Source organism: Dendrobates tinctorius, unplaced genomic scaffold (assembly GCF_039654945.1).
Source record: "Dendrobates tinctorius isolate UK_male_01 unplaced genomic scaffold, ASM3965494v1 ptg000208l, whole genome shotgun sequence".
NCBI lineage: Eukaryota > Metazoa > Chordata > Amphibia > Anura > Dendrobatidae > Dendrobates > Dendrobates tinctorius.
The window spans coordinates 2,154,112-2,177,457 of NW_027361875.1; the positions used below are offsets into that span (position 1 = coordinate 2,154,112).

At 45.0% G+C, this 23,346-nt stretch overlaps 1 protein-coding gene across 4 annotated transcripts in view; it reads left to right on the forward strand.

Moving 5' to 3' along the window:
- SMOC1 (SPARC related modular calcium binding 1) overlaps window positions 1–23,346 on the forward strand; it is a 351,884-nt gene that overhangs the window by 284,784 nt on the left and 43,754 nt on the right. For all 4 annotated transcript variants that reach the window (XM_073554158.1, XM_073554159.1, XM_073554160.1 and 1 more), the window contains 2 exons: window positions 1,772–1,964; window positions 2,052–2,134. In XM_073554158.1, coding sequence (XP_073410259.1) covers window positions 1,772–1,964; window positions 2,052–2,134 — 276 coding nt within the window. The remainder of the gene's footprint in view (window positions 1–1,771; window positions 1,965–2,051; window positions 2,135–23,346) is intronic.

The following is a 23,346-nucleotide window of genomic DNA, read 5'->3' on the forward strand; positions in this document are numbered from 1 at the left end:
GCAACAGACAAATAGAACTAGAATGGACTTGTGACCAGAGCCTAACATGTAATATAGTGAAACGCTGCTATTCCACCAGCCTTGACTAATACAGAGGTCACATCTGTCACTGACTTACAAACCTTGTCTACAATGACTTTTACTGAATTTCTAAGTGGACACAATTATTATAGATGGTATACACGTGTACAGGCTGCCAGAGTATGAGTAGAGCCAAGGTGCTGGTTGCAGCAGACCTGACAACTTTTTCAGTGGACTTAAGGCTATGTTCACATGCAGCATTTTTTTATCAATTTTTTTTATGCAAGTTAAAAGCTGTGTTTTACATTACCAGCAAAATCTATGAGATTTCAGAAATCTCCACACGCTTGGTTTTATTTTCAAAAGACTGAATTTAAGCACTGCAGCGGTTTTTAATTCTACAGCGTGTCAATTCTTTCACTGTTTTGCAGCATTTTTTCTCAGTCTTGGAAAGCTGTGAGATGATGCTGCAACACAGTAAACAGGTTTTGCAATTTTTTTTGTTAATAAAACTAACTTTACTAACCATGTACTGTAGACAAAGCACACATGTAGAAAAAAGGGCTGCAAAAACACTGTGTGTGAACATTCACTCGCTGCCTAGAGGATTTTTGGAATCAGGAGACTGATTTAATAAATTAGACATGATATGTTGGAATATTGTTAGAATGCATGATGTAGGTGCTGAGAGCCGGATTTCAGGGATGTGTTACTTACTGGGCTGCTTGCTAAGAGCTGTGTATAACCTCACCCACACCCCTGATTGGCAGCTTCGTGTGCACATTTTCAGCAAGTTGCCAATCAGTGATGTGGGCGGGGTTACACAGATTAGCTGGACCGCTTTGCACAAGACACCTAGTCCTGCAGTGATGATCTCCTGCTGATAAAAACACTGACTGTATTGAAATTACAGCAAACGGCTGAGCAAGTGACATGTCATTGGTATCGGGCTTCCTGCCCCTATATCATGGTGCTCTTAGATTAAATACCAAAAACCTGCTAATAGATTCTTTTAAGGTCTCAGTCCTGGGAGGTAAAGGAAGAAGACATTAGTAAAAGGACAAAATGGCATTGTTATTATTATTATTGAAAAATAATAAAAAAGATGAAATGTTTATCCTATTTGGCGTTAATGAGATCTTTTAATATTTCATCAATCACAAGAATCATAAGGGTATGTGCACACTTTGCGGTTTCTGCTGCGTTTTCGCAGCGTTTTTGGCTCTGCAGAAACGCAGCAGATTTTGCTGCGTTGTACAGTACCTTTATTTCCTATGGAAATCAAAAAAAGCTGTGCACATGCTGCGTTTTTTTCTGCGCGGTTTTGCTGCGGTTTACAATCCGCAGCATGTCAATTGTTTGGTGCAGAAACGCTGCAGTTTTACACCTCATCCATTATGAGGTGTAAAACCGCAGGGCAAAACCGCAGAAAAAACGCAGATAATCCGCAGATAAACCGCAGAAAAACCGCAGCACTTTGTCCTGCGGATTTCCTGCGGTTTTCTCTACAAAATCCGCAGAGACAAAAAACTATGTGTGCACATACCCTAAGTGAATCATCATTATTATTTATAATGATATTACGGTAAGTGGCATTATTCTGGTGGATCGTCTCTCTGTTATTTCAGATGTCCATTTCTATATTATTGATAATCATCATTTTTTGTATAGGATATTGATTCCATGCATTGCTGGACATTGTCATTAATATTATAAATTGCTAAATGAAGAATATTAAATTGCTTTGTAGAGAAAGTGAACTCCTGTGATCAGGAGAGACAAAGCGCTCTGGAAGAAGCCAGGGACAATCCAAGGGAGGGAATTGTGATTCCTGAATGTGCGCCGGGAGGTCTCTACAAACCAGTACAGTGTCACCAGTCCACTGGTTATTGCTGGTGTGTTTTAGTGGACACAGGTCGCCCATTACCTGGAACGTCAACACGGTAAATTATTTTTTTAATGACTATCCATAAATGTAGGAAAAACAAAAAATATTAATATATATATATACATATTTATATTTTTCACAGTTATGAAACTCCAGTATGTGAAAGTGATGCTAGGTGGAAAAATACAGACACAGAGGATCCTTTTAAAGACAGAGAGCTACCAGGTTTGCAATCCTTTGTGGTCAATGCATGCTCTTTAACAATCCCCCTTCTAGGGAAATCTCTGCTTGGAAGTATGAGTAGTCTCTTTGTAGTGGCGCACATATGTGACCATGTGGTAATCAATGTTCTCCTCATTTTAACTAAAGTATAGCTGCACGTTCTTGTAATTATTGGGATTAAGTGATTGCGTGTATGTGAGCGGCCGCCAGGGCCGTAGCCATGGCCCGCCAAGGTGTCTGGTTTAGCTTGCCCTGGCCACTCGCACCACATATATAAAGTCTCAATGTCTCACTTGCCTGGTTCTCAGAGGCCTCCCTTAGACACAGATACACTTCTTCACATAAAGAGACAGAGTCCAGTTTCTACTTTAAACGTAGAACTTTACTTGTTTTCAATCGCAGCACGTCCACATCAGTTACAGCATCAACACAAAGTTGTGCACAGTTCACATACTTCACTTTCCCTGTGCTCTTCCATATGTCCTTCGGTTTGTACCCAGGTCGTCCATCTCGACTGGTACCGCAACATCCTCCCTGTTCAGCTTCACTACATTCAGGAGTTCCCACATCCGTTTCATCCCAGACATGAGGGCATCTGCCCATGTAGCAAGCTGCCACATCTTAGAGCGACAAGCATTCCTATACTGCTGCACTTCTGGCTCCCCCGGCTCTGGACGGCTGGGCTTCTTGCTTAAAACGTTATGGAGCTGCCCGCCCTGTCTGGGCTCTATGGCCCTACTCCCTATAAGAAGGAAAAACCTGCTATCTTATCCACGGATGTCTCCTCCTAAATAACTACATACACTAATGTACCCCCATCTAGTGTCATAACTGAGGTACTGCATGTTCCCTATTAATAATGTACAAATAACAGCACTAGATACGGCATATTAAATACAGCAATAATACATGGTTTAACAACATTACAAGGCACCGATATGCATACAGATATACATTTCGTACCGAGACGTGTTTGGGGCACAAGACAGTTTTTATTACCCACTTACATGGAGGAATAACTCTATTTCTGGCCATTTTATATATATATCATTATTTAGCAGTTTTCCCATCACCATACTCCAGTGATTAGAAGCCTCAGCAGTTTCTTCTTGTGAGCTCTATCCAGCTTCTCTTATCTCCCCTCTACAAAGACTTTTAAAGGCAACAAGTGTCATTTTATTCCTCACTGCAGACAGCTTTATATAGACCGATCAGAAAAAAATGCTATATTACAAAGTTTATTCATTGGCACTGTTGATTTATGAAGAAAAATTGAAGAGCAGTTATTCTTTAGATGAAATCGTTCACCTCCTTTAAATTGCCACCATATCTTTTCATAAGCCTAGTCCTGTATTAAAAGTCCTTTATGTGCCATAGAAAGGTTTCTCTTTAAAAATAATAATTTTAAGACTGTCTTGTCAAATGCAAATGAAGCAGGACTAGTCAGGTAAGACTGTTAAATCCCCCCCAGACTAGTCCAGGCTCAGATCTTATTCAGTGCGACAATATTGACACCCTCCCCATATTGACCTCATTGTTGGATTGCTGCAAATCTCAAGTGTCTTGCAATGTGCATTGAAGCTGGGTGTAAGTTCCACAGCTTCACTGGAAAACTACACATTCCCAGACAGGCAAGAAGATGCACAAATCCCTTTGTTGTAATCAAAGGTCAGAATGGTCCCACCAGACCAAAAGAATAAAAGGATAAAGCTTTCAATCACAGTTCTCCTTTCACAATTTGCGATTGAATTTGACAAACAAGAATAGAAAAAACTAACATTATAACTACAAATGCAAACTGTGCCTTGTGCAATAACTAAGTAACAAGATTTGTGGTGCTTTAAAGGGAACCTGTCATGTAATTCACACTGCCCAAACCATGATGCTTCTGCATTACAAACATTTATTTTTTGCTCTGAAACCCTGAAAGCACATCTTAAGCCAAGGTTACTAATCCAATAGGCAGCTGCCAACGTCTCCTGCCACTTAGCTAGACTGAGAAGTCTCTCCCTACAAACAGACCTTTGTCTTTAATCTAGCCTTAAAGGCATTCGGTATATGCAGTGACATAACTAGAATCTGTGGGCCCCGGTACAAGAGCTGGATAAGATTTATATATACTGTATATGCACCCTCCATCCTGGTATATACAGCTCTGGCAAAAATTAAAAGACCACTGCAAAATTTTCATTTTGTTTGATTTTTTTCTTTATAGGTATATTTTTGAGTAAAATGTAAATTGCTCTTTTATTCTATAAACTACTGACAACATGTCTTCAATTTTCCAAGCACTAAATTTTGTATTTATTTTCAGAAATTGAGAAATGGTCAAAATAACAAAAAAAATGCAGTGCTTGCAGACCTCAAATAATGCTAAGAAAGCAAGTTCATAATCATTTAGAAACAGCAATACTAATGTTTTACCTCAGGAAGAGTTCAGAAATCAATATTTTGTGGAATAACCATGATTTTTAATCACAGCTTTCATGTGTCTGGACATGCTTTCCACCAGTCTTTCACACTGCTTTTGGGTGACCTTATGCCACTCCTGGTACAAAAATGTAAGCAGTTCTTCTTTGTTTGATGGCTTGTGACTATCAGTCTTCCTCTTGATTACATTCCAGAGGTTTTCAAAGGGATTCAGGTCTGGAGATTGGGCTGGCCATGACAGGGATTTGATGTGGTGGTCCGTCATCCACGCATTGATTGACCTAGTTGTGTAGTATGGCGCATTGTCCTGCTGGAAAAACCAGTCCTCAGAGTTGGGGAACATTGCCTGAGCAGAAGGAATCAACTGTTTTTCCAGGATAACTTTGTATGCGGCTTGATTCATACGTCTTTCGCAAAGATTAACCTGCTCAATGCCAGCTTTGCTGAGGCATCCCCAGATCATCACCGATCCTCCACCAAATTACACAGTGGGTGCAAGACTTGTACGCCTCTCCAGGTCTCAGTCAAATCATTAGACGACCAGGTGTTGGGCAAAGCTAAAAATTAGACTCATCAGAGAAGATCACCTTACTCCAGTCCTCTATGGTCCAATCCTTATAGCCTTTGGCAAACTTCAGCCTGGCTCTCCTTTTGCTTCTCATTGATGAAAGGCTTTTTTCTAGCTTAACATGACTTGAGCTCTGCCTCTAGGTGCCTGTTACGAACTGTTCTTGCCATGCACTTCACCCCAGCTGCAATTTGCCATTCCTTTTGTAGATCACAAGATGTCATCCTGCGGTTGCTGAGTGACATTCGAATAAGATGTCGGTCATCCTGGTCAGTGGAGAGTTGTTTTCGCCCTCTGCTGGTCTGTAGCTTTGTTGTCCCCAATGTCTGCTGCTTGGCCTTGTTGTAATGGACTACCGTCTTAGAAATTTTAAGGATGGAGACAACATGATGCTAACTGTATCCCTCTGCTAGTAAAGCCAGAATTGAGCCCTTTTTTTCCCTCACTCAAGACTTTTCTTTTCAATTCCTTTGGCATGCTTAAAAGTTATTTTTCATTCCTATTACTTTTGGGATATTACTAGCACTTGTTTTGCCATCCAGCTTGTCCTATTACAAAAGGATTGTGAACACCACAGCAGGGTTTTTTTTATACTTTCCTTCATTAAATAAGATTTGGTTCAGGTGATCACCTAATCAGAATCACATTAAGTACAGGGTGGGCCATTTATATGGATACACCTAAATAAAATGGGAGTGGTTGGTGATATCAACTTCCTGTTTGTGGCACATTAGTATATGGGAGGGGGGAAACTTTTCAAGATGGATGGTGACCATGGCGGCCATTTTGAAGTCAGACATTTTGGATCCTTTTTTTTTTCCAATGGGAAGAGGGTCATGTGACACATCAAACTTATTGAGAATTTCACAAGAAAAACACTGGTGTGCTTGGTTTTAATGTAACATTATTCTTTCATGAGTTATTTGCAAGTTTATGACCACTTATAAAATGTGTTCAAATGCTGCCCATTGTGTTGGATTGTCAATGCAACCCTCTTGGATTGAGTAGAGGGTTGAGTGGGAGTAGAGGGTTGCATTGACAATGCAACACAATGGGCAGCATTTGAACACATTTTATAAGTGGTCATAAACTTGTAACTAACTTATGAAAGAATAAAATTACGCTAAAACCAAGAACACCATTGTTTTTCTTGTGAAATTCTCTAAGTTTGATGTGTCACATGACCCTCTTCCCATTGAAAAAAATAAAGTTGGATCCAAAATGGCTGACTTCAAAATGGCCGCCATGGTCACCACCCATCTTGAAAAGTTTCCCCCATCCCATATACTAATGTGCCACAAACAGGAAGTTGATATCACCAACCACTCCCATTTTATTTAGGTGTATCCATATAAATGGCCCACCCTGTTGAATGAGGAGTACTCTGGTTGGAATTCAACTGATACTGGAATTGAATGGCTGTCAAACATGTAGAGAAGCTGATTTTTATAAAAATGTGCAGTGGTCTCTTAATTTTGGCCAGAGCTATATATGTCCCTCATCTCGGTATATGACCTTCATTCTGTTGCTGTTCTTTAATGTATAGACAAAAAAAGTATATTGCACCCCTCATAGTCCTCCATGTAGTATAATGCACAGCTCATAATCCTCCATAAAGTATAATGCACAGCTCATAGTTCTCCATAAAGCGTAATGCACCACCATAGTCATTCATAGTAGTATAATGCACCCCCATAGTCATAGATAGTAGTATAATGCACCCAATAGTCATACATAGTAGTGGAATGCACCCCCATATTCATAAATAGTAGTATAATGCACCCCCATAGTCATACACAGTAGTATAATGCACCCCCATAGTCATACACAGTAGTATAATGCACCCCCATAGTAATACACAGTAGTATAATGCACCCCCACAATGATATATAGTAGTGTAATGCACTCCATAGTCATAAATAGCAGTCTAACCACTGACTTAAAAAAAATATATACTCTACTCACCTTTTTCGCTCCACAAGCACCCCCTTGTGGAGCTGGCAGATAACTTCGGCGAGTGACGGGAATGGATGATGTCACTGCCATGCACCCCGTCACGTGCACGCCTATGCCAGCTGTTGACCTCTAATTGGCTGGCAGCGTGTATTGTCGCAGACGGACCCAATGGTTCTGTCAGCATCAATACACTTCAATTGGATATGCATCCAAGTATGCATATCCAGTTGAAGTTAATGCTGCCATTGGTGTGCCTCTGATCCGCTGAGCCCAGTCTCAGGGACGACCACTGCGGCCGAAGTCGTTATGCCCCTGAGTATGTTATAAAACTCCTACAATATATAACTCTGATTGTTTCAGTGTATAAACACAGCAGGTGCATGGCCAAAGCAGTGGTATGATTAGCTTCCCCTCAGACAGCGACGTTCCACCTTCTTATAACTCTTAGATAGCGAATTTATGCTGCCTGAACCATGGCTAGCAGATATCAGACACTGGCTGTATGATGTCACCTATGTGTGCTCTGAAGCGCCACAACATTTTTTTAAAAGATAGCTGAGGAGACTAGTCGGACAGTTGGATCCCCGGCGGCGCAGGAATAAGTGGAGGACACCAGGGCATGTAGTTCCAAAGCTTTATTCACAGTCTGTTGTACAAACAGGTGCCTGCCTCCGTGCTGTGTCCTCCAGGTCAGGGACTCAGTCAACCTCCAGGCCCGATGGAATACTCCTTTCCAACAATCCGCCAACATGTACCTTTCTGAACGTCTCCTCTTATAGCGCCTTTAGGTGAAGCACTCCTAGTACTGAGTTACACTGGAGTTCCTCCTGTCCGATATTCTTATGAACTCTACTTGTACGGCAGACAGCTGTAGCCTGCTTCGGGGACTCCTTGCTACTAAGTCTCGGCTCACTATTATGTTGCTGTTGTGCCCCCAAGTCTTGTGTGGGAATAAAGTGGTCACTACTTCTATTCCTCCGGTGTCTGCTGCAGGACCATTAGTATCCGTACAACCTCGGTGACCGGGCCCCGGCCTTGCGCTTAGAACTTCTAGGAAGGGTTCTCTTCTAACCCAAGTCCTCTGTTCTCTTTTACTCCTCTACTTTGTGGTGTGTGGTCAGGAGTCTCAACCTTACCTGGATGGTGGGATACCACACCTCAGGAGGAGGTGCAGTACCTCTGTGGCGACTGAGCCTCAGAGGCGCCTCACTATACCACATTTCTAATTGGAGGGTTATTATTAGTAGTACACCTACTACATTTGGGGATGGGATCTTGTCCGTTCCTTTGATGTTTTGTACTTGAAAGACGCTCTTTCAATACAAGTCAATTGGAAAGCTCAAAAAGAAGCCTGGAGAGCACTCGTACGCAAATAACAGACGACTGAATGAGGCCTTACCATATGGGACCGTATTTGAAATCTGCATTACATGGCGCCCAGGATTGAGTCTTTAGACGCTGAAATTCAATTGTTTGCACTTTCTTTTTTTTAAATGTTGCCTTGGTTTTCACAGTTGGTTGTTTTTATAAAACTTTTGTGAAGTTAGCACCATTAAGTTGAGTTTGTGTAAGAACCATGCAGGAGGCTAAAATAAAATAGGTGGGGACACAGCTGTAATTTATAGCATTACTGTCCGCTGCACACAGGCCAGGAGAAATTAGACAGAGATTTGGCCTTTTCCCCATTTAGTAGTAGTGAGAATAAAATAAATAGAGCCTGTAACATTTATATCAATAGGATAAATTGAGCTGTTACATTATCTGCATAGTTACTGCCAGTAACATATATAATTGATTTCACTGCCTTTTTCAATCTTTTATACATTTTTTTTTTCAGTTTGTCTTGGCAAGTCTGGCAGTTTTTAACCTCAAACACCTGGAGTCCACGAGTCATTTTGTAAACTCCGCACTAGAGGAAAAACGTTACAGGAAAAGCTCATTTGGAATAAGAGCGTGTCCATACTCAATTATACATTTTAAGGCTCTGCTCCCACTGTTCACCTGGGTGATTTGTATAGCTTAAAGCAGGCTTTTTAGATCAGGAATGGGAGTTAATAATCTGCATGAACTTTACATACTAGAAAGGGGGTAAAACTAGTGGGAACCACTAATGTAGAAGTGATATAAATAACAGATTGTAAGGCGGTCAGTCCTTAATAGGGATTATTGGTTGAGTCATTTTTCTGTGGATGGAATGGGACAAACACACACAGATGTAGACGACTGGATTCATGATGAGCGAACATGCTCGGGTAAGGGATTATCTGAGCATGCTCGTGTGCTCTAATAATATGTTCGAGTCCCTGCGGCTGTGGATCGCCCGCCAGGGCAGTGGTGATACTCGGTACCGGGCCAGATCTTAAAGGCATGTGTCATGGAAGCGGTGACCCGGTCCGTGGCCCTGGGTGTCAAATTAAAGGGATATTTACAAGGGAATAAAGTTTGTTATAAAGTGTTTGTGACACCACCTGTGGTATTCGGTCAGGGGACCGACGCTGCTATGCAGATCCTCTGGGATGGTGACAGGGCAGCAGAGATGGTTTAGCTCTCCACATGTAGAGCTGTATCCCAGGGCAGCTTGGATGTAAGTGTTGAAGATGATGCTGGTAGATATGATGCAGGGCAGGTGACACAGGAATGATCAGAGGACACAAGTGAGGTGCAGTTCCAAAGCTTTACTCACTGTTCTAGTGCACATATGCCCGCTTAGCGCTACATCCTCCAGGTGAGGGGTCTAGCAAACTCCCAGGTAGATCAGGATTCACCTTCCCAGGACTCCTCTCAGTATATGCCTATCCTAGCCGTCTCACTGTGTTGGCTTTCCGCCTCTCCTGCCCAACACCTCACAGTCAGTGTTCTAGGCCAGCAGCCACGGACCTTGTTGGGTGACGTCCTCGCTGCATCCCCTTGCTCCCTTATGGCTGCCTTTTCGGCGAAGATAACTGTGGCTTGTGGCTGAAGCACTTACAGGTGCCTCTGCCTCCGGCTTTCTAGTTGAGTCCGGTGATTTCTCCACTAGGCTCTGGGGCCGGTACCCCACTGCGACCTGGTCTCTCCAATACTGGATTGGGCCCCACGGGTGGCATCTGCACTTCCTGTGCCCCTGAGAACCCTTCTGCTCTCCAGGAACATCCTTCTGTCTCTTTCCCTCCTTCTGCAGCTCCTCCTGACAGTCTGACAGGGAGTTGCTTCACCACACGTCTCTCCACTTTTACTTTATCCTGTCACCTCCCTCACTCTCTCTGCACTGTTCATTCTGGCTTTGTTAGCTCCTCCTCTCTCTTCCTACCTTCTTCCCCCACTCTACCCTGCCTGGGATGAGACCATCCTCCCGTAGGGTACATCCACGTCCAGGGTGCCCTGCTGCTATAGTGTGTTGGATGCAGGTGTTTGAGTCCTGGGTGGTGCTCCCTCCTTACCTGAGAATGGGGTATCACACCTCTGGGTGAGGTACAGTACCTCTGTGGCGACTGGACTCTCAGGGGCGCCACAGCTGCATGTCTCACGGCTGTTCGACAGCCACAACACATGCATGGATTGCCTGTTCGTTAGACAATCTCTGCATGTGTTGCGGCTGTCTAACAGCTGCAAGACATGCGGTCACGGGGACTTGAACATATTTTTCAAGCACACCGAAGACACTCGGTTAGCATGCGAGGATGCGAGGATAACTCCTTATCAGCCTCACATACGCCTATGAGGCTGTTGAGTTCAAGTTTGAACAGCTGCAATCCAGTCCATACATTGTGGTCTGTCTCAATTTGACCCAAGGGTGAGGTTGCACGATGTGTCTGTGGTTTTCTAAAATGGAGGCAAAGCCACAGCGTTTTTGCCACAATGTTGAAAAAAAACACAATAAAAGGACACTGAGTACGCAGCATGTGACCCCATCCTCACATTGAGATGTTAAACTATGGTTAGTAGACAGAACCCACTCACAAATTCTTTCAGAGGTCTTACTATATTAACCTGGCAATCCACCTCTTGCCAAAACCTCGCTGCATTGCACTTACCGGCTGTCCTCAAGTGTCCAACACAGTTGTCTGTCAATAGCAAGAGCAATAGCAATTGGCCCTTTTTTCCTCCTCTCTGTCCTCACTATTATAACCTACTGGCCACTGCTTAGTACACACACTGGACACTATTGCAACCTTAAGCATATTCCATAGTTTTCACATGCCCATTAAACTTCATCTTGCTGTCAATGTCATCAGGGGTGTTATGAATGAGTCACTGGAGGAGGAGAAAACAAAAATACAAGCTAAGTCCAGAAAACCAGAGAGGTTGGTAGCTATCGGATTGCAGACCCCCTGATCCTATACACCACAACTAACAGTAGCCGTGGGGGGTTCCTACGGTGCCCTAGACACCTCGTCACAGCCGGAGAACTACATAAGCCTAAAGAAGGAAAGGAGAAATCTAAACTGCCCCAGAGCAGACCCCAAAGCAATAGACAGCCCCCAACATGTATTGTCGGTGAAAAACAGATGAAAACACAAACACAGACAGAAAGACAGGCTGAGCAAACGATGGGGACCAACTAACTAGATAGGACAGGACAGAAAAGATGCTGGCTGCAATCCGCAAAAAACCCTACCAAAAATGTCCCAACCGTCTGATAGGGAAAAAGACCCTGAAGTCGCTAGACTTCAAAATCACTATATCAGCACTCAGGTATATTCTGAAAACAGAGCAAAGAGATCAACTGATCAGAGACAAAAATGGAATTCAGCCAGTCCCAACCAGGACTGGCTGAACACAAACACTAAGGAAACCAGACAAAATCTCATGGAATAATAGCAGGGCAAAAACTTAGCTTTTAGTAGACAGGAACTAAGCTGGATGCAAGAGCTCAGAGCAGAAAGGATCACCAGCAGCCCTGCAGGGCGTCGGCTGCCTTATATCCACTCAGAAATTCCAGATGTCCAATCACACTCCGCCTGTTCAGATGACAGGTTCTTCCCATCCCAATCAATTTCACTACCTCTCTTCACCAGCAGAGGGAGTTCATCAGACATCAAAGATGAAGGGGAGAATGAACTCACAACAGTACCTCCCCCTTGAGGAGGGGTCACCGAACCCTCATCCACACCACCAGGGCGATCAGGATGGGCCCGATGAAAAGCACGAACCAATCTTTCGGCATGAATATCGGATGCAGGAACCCAAGAATTATCCTCCTGGCCATAACCCTTCCATTTAACCAAATACTGGAGTCTCCGTCTAGCCAGACAAGAATCCAGTATCTTCTCAACCTCATATTCCACATTACCTTCAACCAATACAGGGTCAGGAGGTGCCACCACAGGAACTACTGGCTCAACAAACCTCTTTAACAGAGACTTATGAAACACGTTATGGATCTTGAATGTAACAGGAAGAGCCAATCGAAAAGAGACCGGATTAAGAATCTCCAAAATCTTGTAAGGTCCAATAAATCTAGGTTTAAACTTTGGAGAGGCCACCTTCATAGAGATATTCTTTGATGACAACCAAACCATATCACCCACCTTAAACTGGGGACCAATGGTCCTATGCCGGTTGAAAAACCGCTGGGCCTTTTCCTGGGAGAGAGACAACTTATCCACCACTTGGTCCCAAATCTGGTGCATTCTGTCCACCACAGTGTCAACACCTGGGCAGGCAGAAGACTCCACCTGCCCTGAAGAAAATCGAGGATGAAACCCAAAGTTACAAAAAAAAGGTGACATCAAAGTGGCAGAAGTAGCTCTATTATTTAAAGCAAATTCGGCCAAGGGCAAAAATGAAACCCAATCATCCTGATCAGCAGAAATAAAACATCTCAAATACAACTCCAAAGTCTGGTTTGTTCTCTCCGTCTGCCCATTGGTCTGAGGGTGAAACGCAGAGGAGAAGGACAACTGAATTCCCAGCTTGGAACAGAAAGTCCTCCAAAATCTAGAAACAAACTGAACTCCTCTGTCAGATACAATGTTCTCAGGAATCCCGTGCAAGCGAACCACCTGTTGCAAAAACAAGGGCACCAACTCTGAGGGAAGATGGCAACTTAGGGAGTGGTACAAGATGGACCATCTTAGAGAATCTATCACAAATCACCCAAATAACAGTCATTCTCTGAGAGACAGGCATATCAGAGATAAAATCCATTGAAATATGGGTCCATGGCCTCCTGGGCACCGGCAAAGGCATCAACAACCCACTAGAGCGAGAACAAGGTTTAGACTGGGAGCAAGTCCCACAGGACTGCACAAAATTCCTGACTTCACGAGACAAGGCGGGCCACCAAAAGACCGACTCACCAAATCTCTAGTACCAAAAATACCTAAATGACCAGCCAATGCGGAGCAATGAACCTCAGACATCACTCTCTTCCTCCACTGGTCAGGAACATACAATTTTCCAATGGGACAACGCTCAGGTTTGTCCTCCTGAAACTCTTCCAGAACACGTTTCAAATCGGGCGACATGGCAGAAAGAACTACCCCCTCACCTAAGATGGAAGCAGGCTTGGTCACAATAGGAGAATCAGCAAAGAAACTCCTAGAGAGGGCGTCTGCCTTGACATTCTTAGTGCCCGGAAGAAAAGAGACCACAAAATCAAAACGTGTGAAAAATAAGGCCCACCTAGCCTGTCTAGGATTCAAGCGTTTGGCCGACTCCAGGTAAATCAAATTCTTGTGGTCAGTAAGGACCACGACTTGATGTTTAGCTCCCTCCAACCAATGTCTTCACTCCTCAAATGCCCATTTCATGGCTAACAGTTCTTGTTTCCCCACATCATAGTTACGTTCAGATGGGGAGAACTTTCGGGAAAAGAAAGCACAGGGATTCATTTTAGATGTTACAGGATCTTTTTGGGACAAAACAGCTCCTGCACCAATCTCAGAAGCGTCCACGTCTACCTGAAACGGGAGTGAGACATCAGGTTGCCGCAAAACCGGAGCAGAAGTGAACCTTCGCTTCAGCTCCTGAAAAGAAGAAACAGCCTTCGGAGACCAATTCAGCACATCAGCCCCCTTCTTAGTCAAATCAGTCAATGGTTTGGCAATACCAGAAAAATTAGCTATAAATTTCCGATAAAAATTAGCAAAACCCAAAAACTTCTGGAGGGCCTTCAAAGAAGTGGGCTGAACCTGTCATGATCCTGGACGGGATTTCGCTTTGACCCGTCCTGGTTAGACTATGGGTTAATTGTGCTGCCTCTCTCTGGCAGCAGGAGGCTATTTAGTGCTCACTGGACCTGGGTCCGGTGTCAGTTATACTCCTGCCCTCGGCTGAGTTAAGTGACCTCTTGTATACGTGTGCCTTGTGCCTGATATCTTGCTTGCTTATTTGGTTGTGATCTGGTTCTGTCCCTGTTACGAGTTCTGCCTTACCCTCTTGTACTGCGCTACCTCTCGTGTATGACTCTCTGCTTGTGACCCGACTTCTCTCTGCTCGTCCCCTTGGTACCACGTCGCCCTCTTGTGTATGACCTTTGGCTCTGTCTGACTATCCGTCTGTTTGTCCCTCCTGTACCTCGTTTGCCCGTACTGTGTGTGACCTCTGTTTTGCCTGACTCTGAGTTGTTGTATGGTGTCCTGTCCTATCTGAATACAGGACGCTAAGCCCCGCCCCCTTGCAGTCACATGACCATAGGTCCCGTGCACATTATTCAGTTTCAGTGTCCGCAGGTCCTTTGCCTCTTTACCTTCCAGCGCTGACTGGACCCTGACCCTATTAGCCTGAAGCACGCATGGTCACCTCTGCTGCACACTCCACAGGTATCTTTTAGCACTGCTTCTGTTCTCAGGACACACGCACTGGCTCTATGAGCAAGTGCAGTGCGGTGTCTCTGACATTATAACTGACCCATACCATTTTTTTTTTTTCTCTGCTCCCATTCACCTGTGTGTGTGATAGATCCTGTGCACACTCTTTCTGAGCAGGTTAAGCATCTGACGCAGATGTCTCAGAAACTCTTTGGAGAACAAAGAGTCCTGGCTCAGTCTCAGCAGCTGATCGCTGACACTGTGCAGGGGATTCTTTCATTGGGGGATCGGGATGTTACATTAATTTCCCCTGAGTCTCCAGTGAAGTTACCAGATACCTTTTCTGGAGATAAAAATGACTTCAGAGTTTTCAAGGAGGGCTGTAAGCTTTTTTTTTCCTTAAGACCACACTCTTCTGGGGATGAAAGTCAGAGAGTGGGGGTCATTATGTCTCTGTTAAGGGGAGCTCCCCAAGCTTGGGCTTTCTCCCTTCCTACCACGGCCCCTGAGCGTATGACTGTGGATGCATTTTTTGAGGCCCTGGGGCATATTTATGATGAGCCTGATCGGGTGCGTATGGCTGAGGACAGGCTGATGAATGTTTGCCAGGGGAAACACTCAGCCGAGTGGTTTTGCTCAGAGTTCAGACGCTGGGCTGCTGAGGTCTGCTGGAACGACGCTGCTCTCCGGGGGTTGTTCCGTAGAGGCCTGTCTGAGCATCTGAAAGACGCCTTGGCTCTCCACCCCCCACCTGATGCCCTGGAGGAAGCTATGACACAGGCCGTCCGAATGGATCGCAGGTTACGGGCAAGGGGAGTGATACAAACCGAGACATCATTATTCTCCCAAGGAAGGGGAGCCAGTTCTTCACTGAAAATCACGGCGATGGGAACCATCAACCTTAAGGAGGAAGAAAGGAGACAACGGCACGTGAGAAAATGCTGTGTTCACAGTGGCGAGTATGGACATGGGAAAAAGGATTGCCCCTCCCGGCCACTAACCAACAAGCGACTGAGCCCGGGTGATTATCGTGGAGGTCACCCAGGCTCTCAGGTACCCTTTTCTGCATTTTCTAAAATGTCATTTCAAGTGGAACTTTGTTGTGGGGGTGTCTCCACATCCACAACTGCCTTCGTGGATTGCGGTTCATCATTGAACTTTATTGACTCTGACTTGGTGGCCAGGTGTAAGTTAGGGACAGTTAGGTTGGAGACTCCGATTCACCTTGTTGGTATCGACAAACACCACTGGTTAAGAATGACATTGTGTTTTGTACTGAAGAGTTTCTCCTTAAAGTGAGTTCCTTACACCAGGAACGTATTTCATGTTTTGTAATGAACAACCTGCCCGCGGGACTGGTGTTGGGGTTCCCCTGGTTACAGCTGCATAATCCTGTGATTAATTGGGAATCTCGGGATATTGTTAAATGGGGTCCCTATTGCTCTGAGAAATGTCTTGTTTCTGTGTCTGTGTCTGTGTCGTCCGTGGGTCTAGAAGGCATTCCGGAGTGCCTGATAGATTATACTGACGTTTTCTCCGAAAAAGAGGCTGAGGTTTTACCACCACACCGCCCATTTGATTGTGCCATTGACCTGGTTCCAGGTGCTAAATTGCCCAAAGCCCGCCTGTATAACCTCTCGGGTCCGGAACGAGCTGTGATGAAGGAATATATTTCTGACAGCCTCCGTAAGGGACATATTCGTCCTTCTGTTTCTCCTGTGGCGGCAGGGTTCTTTTTTGTAAAAAAAAAAGACGGTGGTTTGCGCCCATGCCTCGATTTTCGTGAGTTAAATAAAATAACTGTGAGGAATACTTATCCCCTTCCACTTATTCCTGATTTATACAATCAGTTGTCCGGAGCTAAGTGGTTTTCGAAATTAGACCTACGGGGAGCGTATAACCTTATCCGAGTCCGGGACGGAGATGAATGGAAGACCGCCTTTCTCACTACTGAAGGGTTGTTTGAAAATTTGGTCATGCCCTTCGGCCTGACCAACGCTCCAGCGGTCTTCCAAAATTTCATAAATCATGTGTTCTCCGATTTGATTGGACGTTTTATGGTGGTGTATTTGGATGACATTTTAATCTACTCGCCTGATAAACAGACTCACATTGGTCATGTTCGGGCAGTTCTCCAAAGGCTCAGGGAGAACTGTCTGTTTGCTAAACTTGAAAAATGTTTATTTTTTGTTCAGGGACTGTCCTTTCTGGGGTTCATCGTGTCTGCTGAAGGGTATCGCATGGATCCTAATAAGGTGCAGGCCATTCTCGAGTGGGTTCAACCGTGTGATTTGAAGTGTCTGCAACGTTTCCTAGGGTTCGCTAATTACTATCGGAAATTTATAAGGGGGTTCTCACAGGTGGTTAAACCCCTCACAGACATGACTCAAAAGGGGGCTGATATCAAGAATTGGTCAACCGCAGCGGTAGCGGCACTTCAGTTTTTGAAAAAATGTTTCATGTCGGCCCCGGTTCTTATCCAACTGGACCCCTCTGAACCATTTATTGTTGAGGTAGACGCCTCAGAGGTGGGGGTGGGGGCGGTATTGTCCCAGGGACCCGCCACTTTGACCAATTTAAGACCTTGCGCCTTTTTCTCAAAGAAGTTCTCTCCGGCGGAGAGAAACTATGATGTGGGGAATCGGGAACTTCTGGCCGTAAAATTGGCTTTTGCAGAATGGAGGCATTTTTTGGAGGGGGCTGTTCATCCTATAACGGTAATCACGGACCACAAAAACCTAGCTTACATTGAGTCAGCTAAAAGGTTGACTCCCAGACAGGCTAGATGGTCACTTTTTTTTTCCCCGATTCAACTTCTCGATCACTTTTCGACCAGGATCCAAGAATATCAGAGCGGATGCGTTGTCACGCAGTCTTGATCCGATATCCCCCCCGGAACCTCCATCCTCCATTCTTCAGCCTGGGGTGGTGGTGGCAGAGGTTTCTAATGTGTTGGAACGGGAGATTCGAGAAGCCCAGGCTCTTGCACCTCCAGCTAAGCCGGTGGATAAACTTTTTGTGCCAGCTCAGTTTCGCCTCAAGGTCCTCCAGGAGTTCCATGACTCAGTTCTGGGTGGACATCCAGGGATCTCAGCAACCCGGAAGGCCATTGCTAGAATATTCTGGTGGTCTTCTTTAGCCTCTGATGTTGGGGAGTATGTGTCTGCGTGTGAGGTTTGTGCCCGTGCGAAAACTCCCCATAACCGGCCGGCCGGGGAATTGGTACCACTGCCAATTCCTGAGAGACCATGGACTCATCTGTCCATGGATTTCATCACCAATTCCAAGGGTAATACCGTGGTCTGGGTCGTAGTGGACAGGTTTAGTAAGCAGGCACATTTTGTACCATTGGCAGCTCTACCTAATGCGGAAACATTGTCCAGATTGTTTGTGGAGCATGTGGTGCGGTTGCATGGGGTACCCCTGAATGTGGTGTCTGATAGGGGAGTGCAATTTGTGTCCAGATTTTGGAGAGCTTTTTGTAGGAGGTTGGGTATTGGTCTGTCCTTTTCATCCGCCTACCATCCAGAGACTAATGGGCAGACTGAGCGGACCAATCAGTCTCTGGAGCAAATTCTGCGTTGTTTGACCTCAGCCCAACAGGATGATTGGTGTTCTGTGTTACCATTGGCTGAGTTTGCTTTTAACAACCGCACTAACCAGTCTACGGGTACATCTCCTTTTTTTGCAATTATGGGTTTCATCCTCATTTTGGAGAATTTTCCCGCTTGAATTCTGGGTGTCCTGGGGCGGACGAGACGATCCAGCGGTTGGGGGAGGTATGGCGGGAGGTCCAGAATAACATTACGAAGGCCCAGGACAAATTTAAATTTTTTGCGGACAAAAAACGATCCGTGGGTCCAGTGTTTCAGGTCGGAGATAAGGTATGGTTATCCACCAAAAATATAAGGCTCAAGGTCCCCTCTGCGAAGCTTGGACCCAAGTTTATAGGTCCCTATGTAATTACCGAAGCAGTTAACCCGGTGGCTTTTCGGTTGAGTCTTCCGCCATCTCTAAGGATCCCTAATGTTTTCCATAAGGCCCTTTTGAAACCTGTGAGGTCCAGTGGGGAGGGATCATCATCTTCCCCGACACCGGTTCTGGTAGATGGGCAGGCTGAGTACGAGGTGGAACGACTTGTCGACTCCAGGTTGGTCCGTCGCGCCCTTCAGTATCTGATACATTGGAAGGGCTACGGTCCTGAGGAACGCTCGTGGGTTCCTGCTCGATCAGTTCATGCGGATCGGTTGATCCGAGCCTTTCACGCCAAGTACCCTGAGAGACCTGGGGGTCCGGTGGCCCCCCATTGAGAGGAGGGTACTGTCATGATCCAGGACGGGATTTCGCTTTGACCCGTCCTGGTTAGACTATGGGTTAATTGTGCTGCCTCTCTCTGGCAGCAGGAGGCTATTTAGTGCTCACTGGACCTGGGTCTGGTGTCAGTTATACTCCTGCCCTCGGCTGAGTTAAGTGACCTCTTGTATACGTGTGCCTTGTGCCTGATATCTTGCTTGCTTATTCGGTTGTGATCTGGTTCTGTCCCTGTTACGAGTTCTGCCTTACCCTCTTGTACTGCGCTACCTCTCGTGTATGACTCACTGCTTGTGACCCGACTTCTCTCTGCTCGTCCCCTTGGTACTACGTCGCCCTCTTGTGTATGACCTTTGGCTCTGTCTGACTACCCGTCTGTTTGTCCCTTCTGTACCTCGTTTGCCCGTACTGTGTGTGACCTCTGTTTTGCCTGACTCTGAGTTGTTGTATGGTGTCCTGTCCTATCTGAATACAGGACGCTAAGCCCCGCCCCCTTGCAGTCACATGACCATAGGTCCCGTGCACATTATTCAGTTTCAGTGTCCGCAGGTCCTTTGCCTCTTTACCTTCCAGCGCTGACTGGACCCTGACACTATTAGCCTGAAGCACGCATGGTCACCTCTGCTGCACACTCCACAGGTATCTTTTAGCACTGCTTCTGTTCTCAGGACACACGCACTGGCTCTATGAGCAAGTGCAGTGCGGTGTCTCTGACAGAACCCAATCATAAATGGCCTGTACCTTGGCCGGGTCCATTTCAATAGTTGACGGAGACAAAATAAATCCCAAAAATGAAATCCTCTGTACACCAAAAAGGCATTTCGATCCCTTGACATACAGGGAATTCTCCCTCAAAATCCGGAACACAGTCCGAACATGTTCCACATGAGAATCCCAATCCTTGGGAAAGATCAAAATATCATCCAGATAGATGATCAAAAATTTATCCACAAAGTCTCGGAAAATATCATTCATGAAGCACTGGAAGACAGAAGGCATTAGTGAGCCCAAAAGGCATCACCAGGTACTCAAAATGTCCCTCCGGAGTATTAAACGCCATCTTCCATTCATCCCCCTGCTTAATGCGAATAAGATTATACGCCCCCCTGAGGTCAAGCTTGGTAAACCAGCAAGCACCTTTAACTTTGGAGAATAGATCAGAAATCAGGGGTAATGGATACTGATATGTAACAGTAATTTTGTTGAGGGAATGATAGTCAATACAAGGCCTTAATGAACCATCTTTCTTGGCCACAAAAAAAAACCAGCACCTAAGGGTGAAGAGGATGGTCTAATATGACCCTTCTCCAACGACTCCTTAATATAGGATCGCATAGCCTCGTGCTCGGGTACAGATAAATTGAAAAGTCGACCCTTGGGAAATTTACACCCAGGGCTCAGCTCAATTGCACAGTCATAACTCCTATGAGGAGGCAAAGACGCAGACTCATTCTCACTAAATACATCATAAAAATCAGCCAAATAGTCAGGAACATCATGCGACTGGGGAGAGGTGTAGAAAATAGGAGCGTCACTAAGGGCACACTGACAACCCCAACTCACCACAGACACAGATATCCAATCCAAAACTGGATTATGGATTTGCAGCCAGGGAAACACCAGAACGATGGTATCATGCAAATTATGCAACACCAAAAATCTGCAATTTTCTTGATGGTCTGGGGCGACCCGCATTACCACCTGGGTCCAAAACTGAGGTTTATTCTTCGCCAAAGGAGTAGCATCAATACCCCTCAAAGGGATAGGCATCTGCAGAGGTGTCATAGGAAACCCACAACGTTTAGCAAAATCCAAGTCCATCAGGTTCAGAGCTGCTCCCGAATCCACAAAAGCCTTAGCGGAAAATGTGGACAGGGAGCAGATCAGAGTAATTGCCAGAAGAAACTTAGGTTGAACACCACCCACAGCAAGTGTGTGTGCAAAACGTTTCTCTCGTTTAGGGCAGACAGAAATAATATGAGCGGCATCTCCACAGAAAAAACACAACTTATTACGCCTTCTGAACTCCTGACGTTGCGCCCTAGACAAAACTCTATCACATTGCATAGGTTCAGACATTTGTTCAACAGGTGGCAACACCTCTCGTGCAGTTTTGCGTTCACGCAAACGCCGATCAACCTGAATGACTAATGACATAGAATCGTCAAGACCAGAGGGAACAGGAAATCCCACCATAGTATCTTTTACGGTTTCTGACAAACCCTTCCGAAAGAGAGCTGCCAAGGCACCATCATTCCAGGTAGTAAGGACCGCCCACTTTCGGAATTTTTGACAGTACAACTCTGCAGAATCCTGACCCTGGCTCAATGCCAACAGGGCCTTTTCAGCCTGATCACTAGCATTAGGTTCATCATACAACAACCCCAAGGCCTGAAAAAATGTGTTCACATCAGTCAGAATAGGATCATCAGATTTCAAAGAAAACGCCCAATCCTGGGGATCGCCGCGCAGCAAGGAGATGACAATTTTAACCTGCTGCGCAGAGCTCCCCGATGAGTTAGGCTTCAAGGCAAAAAATAATTTACAATTATTCTTAAAATTCAGAAATTTAGACCGATCCCCAAAAAACACATCAGGAGTAGGGATCTTTGGTTCAGCAGCATGTGAATGAGCAAGATAGGTGGAAATTCCCCGCACTTCAGCAGTAAGCTGCTCCACACGATCAGACAATTGCTTAATCTCCATTGAGAAAAAATTCCCCCTACGGCCTTAGAGAAATAGAGGAAAAAATATACACCAAAAAAAAAAAAAAAATTCTGACACTTTTTTTTTTTTACAATTCTCTCCTGCTATTGAGCACCCTAGAATCTGCGGTATGGCTAGTGATTCTGTTATGAATGAGTCACCAGAGGAGGAGAAAACAAAAATACAAGCTAAGTCCAGAAAACCGAAGAGGTTGGTAGCTATCGGATTGCAGACCCCTGATCCTATACACCACAACTAACAGTAGCCGTGGGGGGGTCCTACGGTGCCCTAGACCCCTCGTCACAGCCGGAGAACTACATAAGCCTAAAGAAGGAAAGGGGAAATCTAAACTGCCCCAGATTAGACCCCAAAGCAATAGACAGCCCCCAACATGTATTGTCGGTGAAAAACAGATGAAAACACAAACACAGACAGAAAGACAGGCTGAGCAAACGATGGGGACCAACTAACTAGATAGGACAGGACAGAAAAGATGCTGGCTGCAATCCGCAAAAATCCCTACCAAAAATGTCCCAACCGTCTGATAGGGAAAAAGGCCCTGAAGTCGCTAGACTTCAAAATCACTATATCAGCACTCAGGTATATTCTGAAAACAGAGCAAAGAGATCAACTGATCAGAGACAAAAATGGAATTCAGCCAGTCCCAACCAGGACTGGCTGAACACAAACACTAAGGAAACCAGACAAAATCTCATGGAATAATAGCAGGGCAAAAACTTAGCTTTTAGTAGACAGGAACTAAGCTGGATGCAAGAGCTCAGAGCAGAAAGGATCACCAGCAGCCCTGCAGGGCGTCGGCTGCCTTATATCCACTCAGAAATTCCAGATGTCCAATCACACTCCGCCTGTTCAGATGACAGGTTCTTCCCATCCCAATCAATTTCACTACCTCTCTTCACCAGCAGAGGGAGTTCATCAGACATCAAAGGTGAAGGGGAGAATGAACTCACAACACAGGGGTGTCTTCTGCCCACCTTCACTTGACCTTGCAAATTTCAAGAGTCTGTATTGCTGCTTTTAAGGTGGTACTTACATTTCCTCTGCTACCCTATCATGGTGTGGTGCATCAATTAGTGAGTGTTAGGTTATTTTCACACCAATATATGAAGAGCTTTGTTGAACCAAATCCGCTCCATCAAACCCCCCAAAAAATACTTTTGAAAACTCTTCCTATTCATTTGTAAGTGAAATCTTGTTTGGTAATGGATGAGTTTTATGAGGGTTTTTTTTTTCCCATGAAGTTTTGAAAAAAGTCAGGTGGAAAAAACTTCTTGTAAAAAAAAAGCGTTTCCGGAAGTGGTTTCTGCCTGAACACCTCAAAAAAACTCTAATCTTACCTTTTCTGTATACTTAGCCCTCTTTTTATGACATCTGACCAGAGACATAGCTAAACATCAGTTTTATCCAATATGTTAACTGGGGTGGCTTTAGAGCATTGACCCAAACTCAACCCCATGTTGCAGCCTATACCAATACAACAAATGTGTACA